We start from the raw sequence: 17,447 nt of genomic DNA, 5'->3' as shown, positions 1-17,447 counted from the left end.
AGATATGTTTAAGTAGTTAAAATGCATAGATCGGCAATGTCGTATTGTGCCGGGTTATAGACCTTCCTGAAGAAGTTGGGATTGTACAACAAGTGGGTCATCTCCCCACGGGGTTGTGGGGAAATTTTGGTCTGAAAGTTTGACATTCCCGACATTTTCCCGTACCCACAGTTCTGGCTGCATCTCCATATTGGTGCTGGTAGTGGAATGTAAGATCAGTTTGAAGGTATGCAGCTTGAGGAGATATCCAGCTCGAGGTGAAAGTGGAGCCTGCCTTTCTAGATTCAACATTGTGTGCAGCTCTCAAAAAACGTCAAGGTGGACCGTCAATAGGTAGTAGCAATCAAAGATCATTTTCCAAGCCATTGACGTTATGTTGATGTTTAAAGCTTATACGTGACATAAGTTTTAGGGTTCTTTGCTCAGACTACTTAATCAAGAAGAATGAATTAAGCCCAGTCTTGCATACCCCAACTTCAGATATACCAGTGGAGACAACCAAAAGGGGCCTTGCATAGACCTGCAACAAAGAATACTGCTTTCGGAAAGTTATAGATTTTAGAATGCCGAAATTCTGCCGTCAGGTCTCGGCACCTACGGAACCTGCGATGAAGATTATTCCTTTCGGCAGGCTAGATCTCATATGCCGATAGAAACTTGGCAATTTAATGTGCTCGGCTGGAACTTGCTATAAAGATTCGGAGGTATGACAGGTAGTATACTCCGCTACTAAAGCGGGTATTTGAAGATTGGGAGGGAGGAGAATAACCTGAAAAAAAGGCTAATTGATTTATGCTTGAAGGCATAAATCGCTTGAAACAGCAGGAATAAATTGAATGATAAAGAAATTGAAATCAGCCATATATCCGGCCTCCGGACTTCACTCTCCACGCCCTCTTCGACTTGATAAAGGTTCATAGTAGTTCCTACTAGTACCTACCAGTATCTAGCAAAAGGCGACCATGAATTGAGAATCAGACACCAAGATTTTTCCAAACCATTACCCCCAAAATAACACCACCAAGAAAATGGCCAATCCACTTCCCACGCCACCCATCAAACTCTGCGCCTCCATGATACCAAACTGTAAAAGCGTCAACCTGTGCAGCAATCTTTCAATCTAAACAGCCAACCACACCAATCAGTTCAAGGCCCAGAACAGATTTATCTATATACACCTCCACTCTCCCAAGTATGAATTCGAGCCGACTTACCACAGTCCCAACCATCAAAGCTTTTAACCCTTCCCGATTACTCTGCAGTCCTAGAAGCACATAGGTCAACCCTAAAGCTAACTCACGGCCAGCACTCGCGTACAGAAATGGGGATGGAGGGCTGTTTGGGGATAGCGGGAGACCGAAAAGTCTATAGGCAGCTCGTGGAGCGAAGATTCGACATAATCCCAGTCCTAGCAAGGATGTCGCGAGGAAGGTAGGTACTGGTGGAAAAGATCGCCTGGCCTCGGAGGTATACCGTGGACTCGGAGCTGAGATAGTGATACTTGCTTATAAGGAAAGAATGTATATGACAGGTGGGCTTAGTGAGGTATAGTTCAGCAACGACTTCTGACGAAAATGCCTCGGCGATACGAAGGTTTTCTACTATGTGGTAGTTAGTCCGTGACGGTGTACAAGTACGCTAAGCCAAGCGATGAATCAGCCAAGATGAATACGAGCAGGTCATTGCATTCGGAGTAAGCGGCTCTGCGCGGTCGTCACTTGAATTTTGCCCCGAGAATATCGGGCGTGGATTATGGCCTCGCTGGGGATCTTTTTCCTTTTGCGTTTCTGGGCGATAATTTGGCGTTAGTGATGATGTGTGAACTTGTATGCCATGCGGGGCAGGAGTGGGAGGTTAGCAGGTATACAATTGTGATGATGAGTGCAATGTCGCTTTTGTTTCGTATTTTCCTTCTGCATTTATGCCAAGAGGCCGGCTTACTACCAGATGCCAAGGCAATTGGTTACTTTCAAGCAGTTGATAACATGGGCGCCACCTAGACACCCATATTAAAACCTGCCATGTTTATCCCTACAATTATAAAAGCATTTCCCAAATTCATATTTGTTCATATTCAACACGAGCCAGTAGACTGACCGAATCGGTCTATATACAAGAAGTAGTGTATGTGCAACTAGATCATCCCGAGTCCCCTCGCCATCTGCGCGGGGCGCGAGATATTGTGATTTAAATCACACAATAGGCGAGGGGGACGGGATCCGAAGGCCGGGAGCGAGACCCGAGGGTGAAACAAATGTACCCATGCACTTGACTCAAATTTCAGTGCATGAACAAGGTACATATGTGACCTGTATGGGGTGTTGCGTTGCGGTGGTATATCACATGTGCGTGCGCATGTCACATAAGTCGTAAATTCATCAATGAGTGAAATTATGGTAGAAGTATGTATGGAAGGGTGATATATGTGTGGGTGGGAGTATCAACATCGGGTATAGGGCTTCATCCTGGCTTTTCAGGTATGCTCGCAGGTTGGCGCTGGTAGTGACACCAGGGGTCATTGAAATCGATTGATGTATGGTCGCCATGATTTCTGATATGTGTCCCCGAGTCCCACGAATTTGGGATCTCTGCGCTGCCATTCTGGTCGCGAGACGGGCAATGTTCGAAATAGGCGACGGAAATATCGTCATCCATCCAGGATTGTCCTCGGGTAGTATGTGTTTGCGCGGTTGGGGCGTGGGTAAGGTCCGAGGTGACGCGAGTCGCATCGACGAAATCAGGAAGTTCGCGGGGCACGGAGAAGGACTCGGGTTTCCAGACGTGATTGTGGACAAGGTGGATTAGTTTGCCGAGGACGGCGAACTCAAGCTTCAGTTTAATACTGTAGACGGCGCCTTTCAACATTGTCTCCATAATATAGTAGTCGCGGTATTCGGCGACAAGAAGTCCAATGTCCATAATGATGATAATCAGGTTAATGATGATGAGTTGGTACTGAATCTTGCGCTTAGAGCGGTCCATGTCGAGGTGTATCATGCGGACTGTCTCCCAAATGTAAAGGCCCGAGATTATGAACTCCTGTAGACAGAAGCCAGTCATTTGAATCTTCTCCATGACGTTGTACCCGTTTATATAAGGATGGACATGTCTTTCTCCCGCGAGGTTACTGCCATAGGTCAGAACGGTGGTAGGAAGGTGAAGACAGACAGCGTTGACAAGGATCATGGTCAGAACGCGCCGAAGGATGCGCTGGTTGTCGAGGACTAAGTGCAGACGCGAGTATAGAACAATAGACTGGCCGGTCACCATCGTCCACCAGCCGATAGTGAGAAAGGTCACCGACAGCCATGTCGCAGTGGTGAGTTCGAAGAATTTCAAGAGGAAACCAAGGGAGTATGGGATCAAGCCGACGGCGCAAGAGACGAACAAGCTCCAGAAATAGAGACCACGATACTGGGAAAAGGTGACGAAGATGAGGATGATCAGTTCGAAAGCGTTGTACCAAGTGACACCAGCCAGAGTAGCGATGGTGATCTGCATTCCCAAAGAAGTGCCTTTGATGCCGCCGGTGATGCCCTCGCCGGCGGCGGTGATATTCGCCATGGTGCTTGTCAAGGAGAATAGGACATGATTAGGTGGGGAAAGGAAGAAGCAGCATTAGCAGCAGCATCAGATGAGAGAGAACAGGATTCATATGGGGGCTTTTTTGGGGGAGGGGGGGCTTGGGGCTTAGGTCTTGGCTTCGACTGGGTTGGGACTGGGCGAGTGCCGCGGGTGGGGGGTGAGTCGATCATGAAGTGGCTTACTCCGGGGGCAAGCAGACAAAGCGAGTCAATCAGATCGGAAAACGCCCGACAAAGACGGGTGGATCGGGGATATGTGGGATACTAGCGAAAGGATTCGATCCCTGCGCTTGGGGCGGCGACTATTGGTTGCTATTCCTGGGCCGTGCGATGGACAGTTCAACTGGTAATTGCCGCAAGGCGCAGATGCGATCCATGCTCGAGTGAATTGATAGATTGAAGGTCGAGTCCACCTGATGGGATGTATGTATGGGATATATTATCAAGGAGGCCAGGAGTGGACTCGGGAGTAAATGTCAAAAGGTTCCCCGGTTGAGGGGTTGGGGATGTCCCGGAGTGGGTCAGGGGCAACTTGGGAAGGAACGGGGTGTTACCTTACCTGGGGGAGGCAGGAGAGGCAGGAGAGGCAGGAGCAACCCAGCTAGTCCTCCAGTCCAGGTGACTTCAGGTGACTTCAGGCGACTCGACACATTCAATACTCAACTCCCTCGTATACATGTACCCACTGGTATACTTACACCTACATCTACACCTACTCCCAGGCAACTTGGACGCCTGCCGTCTGTGTTGTTCACCTGCACACCCCAGGATCCCCAGCCCATCCAATCCAGTCCAGTCCAGTCCCACTCTGAGTCACCCTCAATGCGGTCAAGCGTCGGGACACCTGGTGGACGCCGGCAACTTTCGGTGTGCAGGTGCAGCAGACGATCAGAGGCTCTGCAGGCTCATCACACAGGAAAGGACAAAAAACAATCTCGATGACAATATACGTACTACCATAGGTGCCAGAAGTACAGTACCGACTACGGAGTACATATGTACGATACTCGTATGTACATATGGTGGACAGTGGACTGGGGGAGGTGGACTCCAGAGTGGATAGACATGTCATAGCCTCCACTCAAGCTGCTAGCTGCCAGTTACCACCTGCCAACTTCCAGCTACAACGAGTCTCTTTGTGGAGAGGGCACGGCCACCAGCACGGTCGCTTTCAACACGGCAATTGATCCTGTGCTCCGGTCTGAAACACATGCCTTCGCGCAATCTAGCCTAGGTTACCAAAGACTCGGTGTGTCCTTTCCCATGGTCAACGGTGATCGGTCATTTAATCAAGGACCTCTCCAATCAGATCCGCTTGTATAGAGTGTCTTAGGGCAAGTATCGACGTAACCAGTTCATGGGGAAAGTGACTCCTGATATCCCAGCGTACTGCCTCCAGGAGGAACGCCACTATGCAGTGTCTCTCGAGTACATTATCACCACGCATAATAGATGGTCTACCATAAAATACCCCCAAAATCCCGACAAAATCAAATCAAATCACATCCATAAATAGCACCCAGCGCCTCGCTAAACCCTCACAAAGAAAACAGGTCACGACAAGAACAAAGACTCAACAACCCCGGAAACCCCCGACTTGACCCTAACGCCCCATACCCCGTCTTGGCACTCGCCCTCCTCTTCGCCTCGTACTAGTAACCATTCAGATCCGTAGAAATACCGCAAGTCGTATTCTAGCCCCCCAACAACGACATCATTCCATCCAAGGACACAAATTCCCTGGTGGCCTTACATTAAACCAGCATCATCATGAACTCAGAAAAATATCCGTTCATGTCCCCATAAGGCTCCCTCACGCCCATCCATCAGCCCGGCGGTCCAGCCAAGCCCAGATCTCCAAACAACGGAGTATTTCCACCAGGTACCTCGTATAGATAATGGGACCTTAAACTGTAGGCTGCACGATAGTCGCGCGAGGCAGAGACGGGATGGAAGAGGACAGGCTAAGGCTGGCCTGGATGGGTGAAGACCGGGCAATTCAAGAAATGCCTCACCCTGTCTCGCCGTGCCTTTCCTATTCCCTCCACTTCCCGTTCGAACTTGCGGTGCGGTGCAGTGCGTCGCGACGCCCGCTCAACCCAAATCCAAATCTTAATTAGCATTTAGATTTGCATTCGCATTCGGATTTGAACTCGAATTCAATCCCCCAACCCCGGTTCCCCCCGTCACCGCAACAACACGATCAACCTCACCCGCACACTCAGGCATAGCACTCCGCATCTCACGGGCCAACACATCCCGGAACCCGGCGAAAGCCTCCCTTTTCCCCTTCAGATCTTGATTGCCGCGCTGCACCAGCTCGACGAATTCACGCGTGTAGATGTCCGGGTTGCGCGCGCTGTCCACGTAGTCGATTATCTCGGGCGGTAATTGGACGCTTGCGAGGCGCGGGTTTGCAGGGTCGTCGTTTTGTTGATGCTGCTGCTGTTCTGAATCTGTTGCGCTGCCGCTGTCGGGTGCGGGTTGGGTGTGTGTTGAGAGGGTGTTTAGAGTGAGAGTGAGGTTTTTGCTGTGATGATCATGCTTGTTAGCTTGGAGTTCCTTCTTTCTCTCTCCTTCTCCCTCTCCCTCTTCGACTTTTGCGCAAAGAAGAAAGATAAGATTGTAGATTGGATTGGCGGCAGATCCTTGAGCTTTGCTCTTTCACGTACATTTTTCGCACCAGCTCTTGTTGCGTTTCTGGGCCTAGGTAGCCGTGCACCGCGGATTGGATCTCGAAGAGGTGCTGGATCACGTCTTTCAGGTCGTCTGCGGATGATTAGCTTTGGCTTGTGTAGCTTCTCATAGAGGTTACACACCATCGACCGTATTCAGTAGGACTGGAGCCATGATTGCTGTATGTCCTATCGCTGAATGGATGTGGTGAGGTTCTTGGGCGTGGGGTTGGAGAAGGCGGTGGGAAGCTACAGGCGGAGGGAACGGGCAAGCATCCAAGGTTCCAAGGAAGGAATCTGGACCACGCGTTGTCACACTTGGTGGGGAGTACGTATGTAGTACATATGTAGGGTGTAACTATGTCTGTGCTATCTAGTATACTATCTATTCAATGCTTGTGTGCGCGGCAAGGGATAAGTCTAGATGTTTCGTTTCAATGAGGGTTATACCTCATGTCATATGTCACTCACGGTCTATCTATATGCACCCCTCCGAATCAAATACAAATCACCAGGTGGAACACGCTAATATCACGGCAACATTACACCAAATAAAACATCCGTCTAGGCATTACACTTCCCGCGTCTTCAGCTTGGGGAACTTGGGGATCTCAATCTCCGTCTCCATTTCCATGCCAGAGAGACTAGGGAACCGCCGGCTGAAGTTCGTTTCCCAGTCTTCACCCGGACTGGTTGGGTTCGGCTGGACAGAGTGACTTCGTTCGCTGCTGGCACCGGGCTTGGAGGCATCCGGGGCCCCTACGCGCAGGTTCTTAGGCTTCGGTGGTGCAGTTGGCGGTGCGGCCGACCGGGATGCCGGGCGTTGTCCAGACGAGTAACCCGTTGACGTAGAGGTAGCAGTCCGAGGAATCCCAGCGGGGACACTGGCACCCTCGCGACGGTCCGGCAGAGACATGTTTCCTTGACGGGCACCGTAGACGGGTCCAGGAGTTCGGGATGTAGGGATTGGGTTTGATGGAGGACGTACATCGCCCTGGTTTGCCGGCAAATCAGGGGATTCGGTGTACTTGCCATATCCAGACGCGGTTTTCGGTGCGGCGGCGGGTTTGTTAGACTCGCCGATAAGCGTTTGAACTCGGTTTTGGATAGCCCGAGACCGGTGCGATTCAGCACCTGCTTTTCCACCGTCGTTCTCGGCAACCCGGCGTCGGTACTCGGCCGCAGCATTGGCAACCCGCTTCTCCTCCTGGGAGAGGCGACGGCGTTCCAGCTCGCGGCGGGTCTCCGGGGAAATGTCGTCTCGATCCAAATCATCTAGCACAACATCGTCCTCGTACGGCGACATGTCGTCGTTTCTGGCTTCGGTATCACTCATCAGACTTGTCTTGGGGGCCTCTTCTGATGATGGGGTCGCGGGCTTGTCGCTCTCGAATCGGCGGAATGCCTCACCGAAGCGGCCTGCGAACAAGTTCTTGCCGCCTGAAAGTGAAAGTGAAGACAAGCTGCCGCGCTTGCTGTGCTTTGCACCGCTGCTAGAGCGCTTCTCCCTCTTGCGATTGATTTCCTCCTCTTCCTTCGCTCGAAGGTAGTCTATATCCGAAGAAATGTTGGCCCGGTCATGATCGCGATCCAGCTCTGTTCGGACTGATCGCAATGGCGCACCGCCTTCGTATTGGGACAAATCCAACGACGATCTCGACGCCTCCGGTTCCCGCGACACGTACCCAGCCTGCACTGACACTGGACGAGCCTTGGCGATGGCAGACTTTGAACGGCCCACAGGATCATTCGCATCTAGTGCAGATGGGCGTCGTAAAGTCTCCATAGAAGGGCGCGTGGAGCTAGAAAGGTTCGACAAGCGGTCCGAGGACAGACGCGGGCTTGCTTCAGGGCGCAAGCCCGAAGATGGGGGAGATGGTGCCTTCTTCTGTTCCTCCTGTGTCCAGGGCTGACTCGAGGGACGATCCTGTTCAGAGGTTGGGAATCGATAGATTGGGCGGCTGGACAATGTGCGTTCTTGCAAGCGAGGTGTCTGAGCGGGCGATGTCATGGTCCCAGTGGATACCATTGCAGGACGCTTAGGAGTAGGTTGATATAGCGGAGTGGATTGTCTGGCAGACACCTGCTGGGGTTCGCGTACAGGCGAAGTCTGCGATTGTCGACTGGAAGGAGGCTCCTGTCGCGCTGGACGTTCTGGCGAGGTTTGTCGAGCAAATGCTTGGTCGGCCAAAGCATTGGTGAGTCTCTGCGAGAGACCATGGTCATCCGCCTGATCCTTCGCCGTCGGCTCGAAATCAAATTTGTCTCCATTCTCGTGGAGAATGTCAAACTGATCCAAGGTGGGGAAGCGCTTAGAAAGCTCGTCAGACTTCTTGCTTCGGGCTGCCGCGCCTCCATCCAGCGCAGCAAATGGATCACTAGAAGTTGTATCTTTGGAGCCACCGCGGTATGGGGAGGGACTTGCTCGAGCAGAGTCGTGTGACGACTGAGGCTTCCCTGGCCGTCCTCTTCGCATAGGTGCGATCTCAGGAATGATCTTGGTTTCCTCGACAGGGAGCGAGTAGGCTGCTCCCACCGGGGGAGCATCTGTTGGTGTTGGAGGCAACTCCTGATTCTTTCGCGTCTCGGAAACAGTTCGGTTAGAGTAGATCTACTTTCATGTCAGTAAAATTCGAACAGCGGCAGTGGAAAATGATTGCACGAACATCTCGAATCGGAACTTCCTTGCCCTGCATGTGACACATTTCTCGCACCACCTCATATATATTAGGCCGCTTCTGCGGGTTCTCTCTCAGCATGGAAGCTGTGTCCGGTTAGCCAAGTTCTTCGACCAGAGACCTCTGGCACTCACCAATCAACATCTTTAACCGGTCCGAAAAACGGGGGTATGAGGGGTATTTGAAAGTGGCGTTTAAAATCGCCATCTGACCCACCTCCTCAAAGGGGGTTGTATAATAACATAGTTTGTACAGGAGCACACCAAGTGCCCAAATATCACTCTTCTCGTCAATCGGTTGTTTCCGATATACATCAATCATCTCCGGACTGCGGTACTGCAGCGTTGTGTGTCGCTGCACATCATCCTCAATCAAACGACCCTCCGCAGCAGATGTCGCCGCGGGGCGAGGAGGGGCGGAGGATCCAAAATCGCAAAGCTTGTAGATGGCAGAGCTTCCCTTGCCCGAGATGAGGATGTTCTCCACCTTTAGATCACGATGCAGCAGAGGCGGCTTCAGGTAGTGCATACAGGCGACACCCTCAGCGCAGTCGGCGAAGATCTTAATGATCTCCGGCTCCGTCAGGCGGTTCTGCAGCCGAGTGTTCATGAAGTCAATCAAACCACCGCCGCCGCAGAACTCCATGAGTAGGAAGACTTCATACCCGCCTCCGCCGAGTTGGGAGGCATGCGAATCGAAATATTTGACAATATGTTTGTGTCCCTTCAGCTTCTTCATCGTTTCGACTTCGGTGCGCATGTTCGCCAGGGCCGACTTATCAGGCACAGCCACCCGCTTCAGCACCGCCGTCTCCGTGCCATTGATAGGTTGGGGCAATCGAACGACGTAGACATGAGCGAAGCCACCCTCAGACAGATATTTCTCAATCACCACGCGGTGACTGCCGACCTGGACCTTAGTCCCGGGGAGAAAGGTCCCCGCAGGCGCGGTCACAGCGGCGACCGGGTTATAAGCGGGGAGATGGCGCGAAGCGGAGTGGCTCTGGTGAGAGGATTGGAAGGAGGACATGGTGGTCGAAAGACCCTAGACGGGCAGGGGGGGTTGGATTGAGGGGTCTGCGATCTATCGATGCGGCATAGGAGTGGAAGAGAGAGATGAGTGCTTGGGAATGAGGGTGAGAATGGGGCCAAGAGGACAGTTGGCGGGGGAGGCGGAGAGAGATCGGGAGGGGGGAAGAAGGAAGGGAGCGATATCTTCCCAGAAGAGATGAGAGAAAGAAGTAGGTAGTGATGCCTCCGCCGAGGTTGAAAGTCAACAGTAACGAGGCAGAGGAGATGGGAATCTCAAGTGGAAAGACGATCCAATCACCGCCGGCGGGTCACGTTGCGGCACGGTGATGCTCTCCGCCTGCGCGGTGCCTCCTACGTAGTACATACAACACAGGCTTTTTAGCCGTTAGTCTCCTACTTTATCTCTATATCTCCCCCGGTTATCCCTCCGAACTTGAATTTTGGTTTTTGTTAATGACAGGCTGATTCTGTCGGCGAGGGTCAGCGTGCACCATGACTTGCTCAACGGCTTCAAGGGTGTCTACGAGTACGAGTAATCTGCGAGTGCTCTGATCAGGGGCCCGCATCTCATGGCCCCGTCATGGGACTGCGGTTGTCCATGCTTCCCTTCACCACCATGAAGACTCAACCAGTGGCTGCTTATTCTCAGCGTAAATATCCCATCCGACATGCTTGTTAACGTGACCTACGTCCGCTTGTCCGCTAGGTTACGAAGTATACCTCTGAACATGTTTCGGGGAAGTGCCGTTTCGCCTCGAATATCGTGGACCCACTACGCTTGAACTATCTTTCCCCAACAACCGCTTGACCGCAATCTCGACGACCATCGATATGGCTCTCTTTCCCCCACCCTCAACGCTGGATTGGGAAAAGCTGGATGATCGGGGAGGGGTGCCTTCCGGTAGAAGACTCGCAAGAGCAAAAGCAGCACTCCGGGCCACCGTGCACCGTGGTTGGTAACTAACGGTCTCAATCTAGCTTATACGACATCGCTCGTATTGCTGAAGCAGGGCATCCATCCTGCTCCGCTCTTGACCGATCCAATCCGCCTTGAAGCCGGCCGCTGACCTCAGATAGTACCACGATGTGGGAACAAATCAGGAAACCGTAGATAGAGAATAGTCTGGGGACCTAAATATGAATCTTAATGGGATACAAGGGCCTTGGAAGTAGAAAGCAGAGAATTTCATTACATTGACAATATTTTTGCTTAGTATCGACCCATCCACCCGCAAATCCCACTCTCCAACAAACGTAGTAAACTCCATCCTCCCGCAAACTTAAGCCCTTCCGTAAATGCATCCTCCATCCACAGCTTGCAGGTCTGACCTTCAGCTTTCAGCAAAGACGCACATCTTGAGTCCCCGTGACGGTTTTGATATCAGCGAAGATATCCAACATAGGAGTAAAATGAGATATGTTCAAAGATGTGTCGGCGCCGATCAGCATGCCAATTGCTATATGACAGCTGCCAGAGCAGATAAAACTCCCTGAGTCTCCAGGGAGTGAGAAAGTTCCCCCTGCACCTCCACTTACAGAGTGCTCCCAGGTGGTAGTCAACTTCCCATGTGCAGAATCTCTGGCATGATTGATATGCACCGATCGTACCGTTTCCATAAATCCCCGAGTAAATTCGGTTGATTGCCCAATTTTTTGAACATTCTCTCCTTGTACCGAGAACTGGCTATCGGGGTTTATGAATTGCCTTGTTCTGACTGATGGATGTGTAATTGACTATCTAAAGGTCAGCACAAACTTGAACCTAATATTAGCGGAAGTAGAGACTTTCCCATACCTGGTTATGTTTGGGTAATTCATTTACCTTTAGGCAAGCGCCTTGGGTCTACCTTGATAAGCGCCCAGTCGTATCTTTGGGGCCTTTGGTCTTTTGTGGGCAGGATTCTGTGCTGACCACTTCTAGCGTAAACGTATCCCAGCTGGATCCCTTCTTCGAGAAAAATTTTAAATAATTCCTTGTCTCCTTTCAAGAAGTTCGTACTTTCGGCCAAACGATTGAACTGAGATACATCATACGGCGTCATGGAGTCTCCCGATTGTACTTTGTTTTCAAAATCACGGAGTCTAGCCCAGAACGGCGCGTCAATATCCTTCTGACATTCTGAAATTGCTTCTCTTAGATCGCAAGCTGCTGGTTGATCAACTTTCAGCTATTCTTCGGCTCTTTTATCTGTTGGGAAAACTGGATTGAATTCTCAGAAGTTGAAGGCTGGTGAATATGGTTGCTTATTCGGAGAGGGCCACGTGCAATGGAAGCAAGTAAGGGCGAAGGGTTGCCATTTAGGGTCTTTCGCGAACTTGAGCCCCACAAGGGCTCCCAGGGTAGAAGATCCTGTTGGGCTTCCATGGATACCGATGCTAGCTCCAGGTTTCACTTATTGTAGACATGATTCTCTCACTAGAAACATGTCCACAATCCCACCATCTATGCGTGGCATCCTCCACCGTTCATTTATCTTGAAAATGATGTCCAGATCATTTACGCCCTCCTGTGCCAATATTTTTCGGATCTTTTGGGTACTCCTGTTGAAAGTACCCGATGCCGACTCGAGAAGACTGATGATCATGGTGACCGGGTTTGCACTAGGCATTTCCTCGACTCCATACCGCCAACAAGACACCCCAGACCACATTCGAACATCTGCAATACTCAGTATTTCACTACAGATAGATTCCCATTTAGATACATTACGCTGCGGTTGAGGAACAGGAAAGCACAGTGTAGGCATCATCAATCAATATCGATAAGCTCGACCGAAAGTCCCTCGATGCGGGAGCGATACTTGTTATGGATTCTCTTAGCTGCCGTACGCCACCAGAATGATACCGGCGGACAGGGGGTGTCGTGTCTGTCGAAGATGATAAGAATAGTCGGGATAGGTGCGGGCTCAATATTGATAGTAGTTGAAGGCCTTCCGATTATCTCAACCTGAACCTCCTGCGTGATTCTGCAGTCTTGTAAGATTCGACGACTTGTCACAATAAGTTCCGCCCAAAGATCACGGTCAATTTGGCTGTCTCTGAGGGGTATGCTGTGAGTTGGGATTGTGCATAGATATGGTCCACTAGCAAGGTAGTTAGATTCCAAGAATCCTTCATCGTCAACGGTGGAATCGGTACTACAGATGGAATTTGCGGGCGAGGTCGAATCAAAGCTCATCGAATGAGCATTCAATCGAGTTGAGGTGGTAGTGGAGGAGGATCTTGGGTCCGACATTTTGAAAATATTGTCGTTTTTCAAGAACAGACGAAGGAAACTACGAGGGTAGTAGCGACGAGAAGATGGATTCGAAAACAGGCAAGAAAGAAGGTCAGGATAAAACCTACCCTGTAGAAGTACTATATTAGTACTGAGTAGTGGCAGCGACAGCGAATAGAGCGGCAGCCAAACTTGGAAGCACATTTAGGTACTACTAGTACAAAATCGGATCATAATCCATGGATAGAATCACCGGCATAACTGTGTGCTACATTCCCAGACAACCACAAAATATCAATAATAGGATGGTAGGGCGGATCTGCTAGAGGATGAGCCTATATAGCACCCAGTTGATTCCCTTTTGTTTGCCTACTGTAGCTGTTTTGCCATCATTTGATGGCCACTACTGTTTTGGTAACTACTACTTTAATCCAATGAAATTCTCTGTACGTCACTTCCCAGTCCCTCGCATCCCATTCATATTCACATTTAGATCCTTGAATCATTCCCTCCCTATTGTTTCCCGAAGTGTTCCTTTCCCCGAGTGTCGTCAATCCACCTCGCTGCCTCAGGCTTTCATATCCCGCTGACATAAGACAGCACTTCGCCCGAAAGGGTAAAACCAAAACAAACACTTTTTTTCGATTCAATTGTCGAGTCTAGCTTAGGTTTCAATGACAAAAGGTGCAGAATACCAAAAAGATTGGTTCTAAATTGTAGTCTCCCAGTCACAACACCGGTTTGATAATGAATTACCCCTGATTTTTCGAAACGACCTAGACTCGAAGCAAGGATGTTCAAATCGGCCCGCCTGGTATCCCTCGATGCAGTGCCACTGATAGTAGGGCTCGTTACCGCGTGGTTTCGGAGGAATTCAACATTTTTGAAATATCAGATAGCCGTGGAATTTGCTGGTAAAGCGATGCGATCGAGGGGTGGGATTGGACGCGCCCGAGTTGTTTTGCTGTGTGATGGCCACGTCCTCACTGCATGGAGCCGCCGATCCTTAGCGGCTGCCGGGCCACTTCTCTCCTAAACAACTCCCATCTCCCGTTACAACCCTCCCTCGTTGTTATCCGATCACCCATCTCTCGGTTGTTCTTCGGAGATCAAGATCGGTTCTTCGTTTGGCTTTATATAATTCTTCTTCTACCTACCCTCTGACCGGCTTTCTCGAGCACTGTATGGCCTAGGGCCTCAGTGCACATCTCTCATCACAACGAAATGAACGGGTTATTCACTTGCAACCGTGTCGACAACCTGTTCAATTAGCCTCGATCGCATCACTCGAATCGAGGCACTACTGACTCGAGCTGGTTTGGACCAGTTATATATACCCAGAGGGAAAATATACTCGGCTGCGCGATATTCGTTCATCCGAGTCGGCAGGCCGAATCGCATCATTTTTCGTCATCCGATTATCTGCCTTCCTGAGACTCGATTGCGATCGCAATGGACGGCCCTCCGCCCCCTCCCCCGCCGCACGGCGAGAACCCTCACACCACTGACGGCGAATACCGTAAATCGTCCGATCTACCGCCCGGAAACTACGACATCTTCATCGTCCCGCCGCACTCATCCGGCGGCGGCTTCCTATACCTCCCCTCGCTACAATGCCACCGCAACAGCTTCCTCGCCGGCGCTGCAAGCACACTTCTTGTGGTCATACTATGGTCTCTGGTCGCTCCCACCGTCAAAACATGGTATATCGCTTCGGTCTCCAACGGCCCCGGAGGAATGGGAATGATGGTGGTCGCACTTGGTTTAGGCGTTGCTGGTTGGGCATTTGGAATGTCTCAATCTAACTCCCGGGGAGATGGCGACAACAATGGCAATGGCAATGGTAGTGGTGGCCGATTCGGCGGTGGCTTCTCTGGCGGTGCTGGACGCAATGCCAATGACCAGTCTTCCGGTTCCAACCGCAACAGCGGCTCCAATTTCGGCGGTAATGGGTCAGGACATCGACAACAACGAAGCGGAAACTTTGGCGGGGGCCAGTATGGCAACCAGTATGCTGGCAATCAACACGGCACCGAGGCGCCCCCAAACGCGGAAGATGAGGAGAACGGGAAAGAAAAAGAGCGCGAGAGAGAACGAGAAAGAGAAAAGGAAAAAGAACGCCAAAAGGAGAAGGAGAGGGAAGACCGAAAGAAGGCTGAAACGGAGCGCGAACGTGAAGAAGCCAAGCGCAAAGAGGACCTCCGTCGCAAGATGGAGGAATTCAAACGCAAGCGTGACGCCGAAGCCAAGGAGAAGGAGAGAAAGAGGGAACGCGAAGCCATGGAGAAAGAACTTAAGGAGCGTCGAGAGCAATTGGAACGTGAAATGGCTGCGGCTAGGGACAAAGCAGAGAAAGAGGCACGCGAGCGACTGGAGAGAGAAGCCGCCGAGGCACGCGCAAAGCAGGCAAAAGCAGCCGCTGATGCAAAAGCCGAAACTGACAGGCTCGCGAAAGAAGCTAAAGAGAAAGCCGACAAACTGGCCGCCGAGGCAAAGGAGAAGGCTGCCAAGGAGGCTGCTGAGAAGGAAGCAGCAGCCAAGGAGAAGGCGCAGAAGGAGGCCATGGCAAAATTCGCTGCTCTCAAAGAAGCGGCCGCTAAGCGCTACGCAGAGAAGAAGGCCCAGGAGGCCAAAAGCAAGGCCCAGCAGCCTGCGGCTCCTGCCAGCGCAACTAGCGCACCCAGGACACCTTCTCCAAAGAAGCAGCCACCCTTTCCAACCGCCAACACAACCATCGAAGACGATGCGTATTCCTTTCGGCCTTACGATCGTCCACGGCGCCCGTATGGGAAGGAATCTGGGTCTGGTTCTGCGTACTCCGAGTCATCATATGCTCCGTCGCAGTCAACAGCTCGCACGACACCTCCGCCTTCACATCGCAGCACATATTCCACCAAGGATCCTGATAAGATCGTGATCCAGGGTGTTTATCAGTTTAACAATGCCTTCATGAAGACTCCAGTTGCACAATTGGTCTCTGGACAAGGCATGGTGACCGATGGTCTTGTCCTACGCATGACAACAGAAGGTCTTTTCGTCGATGACGATCTTCGTGGCGTCGGCCAACGCGAATGGGACGTCAAAGCATGGACCTTGAAGTTGGCTGAAATCTGGTGTCCCCAGGTAGGATCCAACAATCAAACCCCCAAGCCCGGTTCCAGCAACCCATTCTCTTTCCGTCGCGGCGCATCGGCGAACTCGATGCCCACCAACGAAGAATCCGAAGCCTTCGCCACCAACCTTCTCAAGGTTTGCAAAAACACCTGCCGACTGGCATCCCCAAGCGCCTGCTTCGCCCGGGGCTCTAACGCAAGTGGCGGTGGACCAGTCCAGCCGCCACAGGCTGAGTTCCGGGGCCTCCACATTCTCCGCGCTAGTATTCGCGATCAAGAGGGCAAGAAATATGTGTTTGTCCTGCAGGACACTGAAGCATGGAAGCTTGCCATGGGTCTCCAGCGCCTGCGCGGTGGAGCCCTCGTTCGTGCCTTGGGCGTCTCGGCACTTCCAGTCCCCGAATGCAAGAGCATCCTCGGCGGACTCGGCTATATTTAAGGGATATTTGATGATGGATGGGAATATACAGAAACTGGCTTTATGAAGTCCAGATTCAACATATTTTCATATTTAGCGATGGTTCCTTTTTGATTTTATATATTTTTTTCTTCTCTGCCTGCATACTTGCGCTTTCTCGAGTTGAGCCTCTTCTCTCATTAGCGGCGGAGTTTGCTGCATTCTTCCTACTACGGTACATTCATTCGCTTTTGGTCCACGCCTACTACCCCTACCCCATATTTATTGAGATTCCCCCCCGAAATGACTTTTGTTTTTATGCGCGTTCTTGGTTTTACGAGTACAGTTGACGAGCATTTGGATGTTGATTGGGGACGTACATAGCATATAGTATCATGATTGAATCAGAAACAGTTTCACTTGGAATCAAACTTAATCAAACAAATAATCCATCTCGCAAATACTCCAGCAAGAAAGTCATTCAACCCATCCAATTAAGATATATCTCCCAATCCTCGGGTGGTGCCTCTTTCATGGGCCACCCTTTCCCAAAACGAATATCCACATCATCCACCTCCGCCCTTGCTAGGGTCTCTCTAATCCGCCGAACTTCGTTTGTAGATGGACCCTTTGCCAACTTCCTTCCAAGGTTAGACTACCGAAGACGGTAACTGGCAGGTCCTCAACTTCACTGGGCATGCTTGGCATCCCGTATCGAAGGCAATAAATGTTGAAAAAGCTTTCGCTATGCG

The 17,447-nt window shown here is 51.1% G+C and overlaps 5 protein-coding genes across 5 annotated transcripts; 1 reads left to right on the top strand and 4 right to left on the bottom strand.

Moving 5' to 3' along the window:
- Window positions 1–2,460: 2,460 nt before the first annotated feature.
- Window positions 2,461–3,564, bottom strand: N7481_010939 (uncharacterized protein; the record flags this gene model as incomplete). The annotated part of the gene is made up of 1 exon (XM_057270158.1): window positions 2,461–3,564. The coding sequence occupies one exon, from the start codon at window positions 3,562–3,564 to the stop codon at window positions 2,461–2,463; it is 1,104 nt and encodes a 367-aa protein (XP_057117332.1).
- A 2,132-nt stretch (window positions 3,565–5,696) lies between these two features.
- nut2 (mediator complex subunit NUT2) lies at window positions 5,697–6,434 on the bottom strand (the record flags this gene model as incomplete). Its single annotated transcript, XM_057270157.1, has 3 exons — window positions 5,697–6,114; window positions 6,257–6,353; window positions 6,404–6,434. The coding sequence occupies 3 exons, from the start codon at window positions 6,432–6,434 to the stop codon at window positions 5,697–5,699; spliced, it is 546 nt and encodes a 181-aa protein (XP_057117331.1).
- Window positions 6,435–6,830: 396 nt separating this feature from the next.
- N7481_010937 (putative serine/threonine protein kinase) lies at window positions 6,831–9,966 on the bottom strand (the record flags this gene model as incomplete). The annotated part of the gene is made up of 3 exons (XM_057270156.1): window positions 6,831–8,870; window positions 8,926–9,023; window positions 9,072–9,966. 3 exons carry the CDS (start codon window positions 9,964–9,966, stop codon window positions 6,831–6,833), a joined length of 3,033 nt encoding a protein of 1,010 aa, XP_057117330.1.
- Window positions 9,967–12,717: 2,751 nt separating this feature from the next.
- Window positions 12,718–13,203, bottom strand: N7481_010936 (uncharacterized protein; the record flags this gene model as incomplete). The annotated part of the gene is made up of 1 exon (XM_057270155.1): window positions 12,718–13,203. The coding sequence occupies one exon, from the start codon at window positions 13,201–13,203 to the stop codon at window positions 12,718–12,720; it is 486 nt and encodes a 161-aa protein (XP_057117329.1).
- Window positions 13,204–14,637: 1,434 nt separating this feature from the next.
- On the top strand, window positions 14,638–16,737 carry N7481_010935 (uncharacterized protein; the record flags this gene model as incomplete). The annotated part of the gene is made up of 1 exon (XM_057270154.1): window positions 14,638–16,737. The coding sequence occupies one exon, from the start codon at window positions 14,638–14,640 to the stop codon at window positions 16,735–16,737; it is 2,100 nt and encodes a 699-aa protein (XP_057117328.1).
- Window positions 16,738–17,447: the final 710 nt, after the last annotated feature.

This window comes from Penicillium waksmanii (genome assembly GCF_028829765.1).
Source record: "Penicillium waksmanii strain IBT 27052 chromosome Unknown utg000009l:1.0-4314994.0:1.0-4318279.0, whole genome shotgun sequence".
Classification (NCBI taxonomy): domain Eukaryota; kingdom Fungi; phylum Ascomycota; class Eurotiomycetes; order Eurotiales; family Aspergillaceae; genus Penicillium; species Penicillium waksmanii.
The sequence above is the reverse complement of the archived record's forward strand: the minus strand, read 5'-3'. Positions and strand labels throughout refer to the sequence as shown.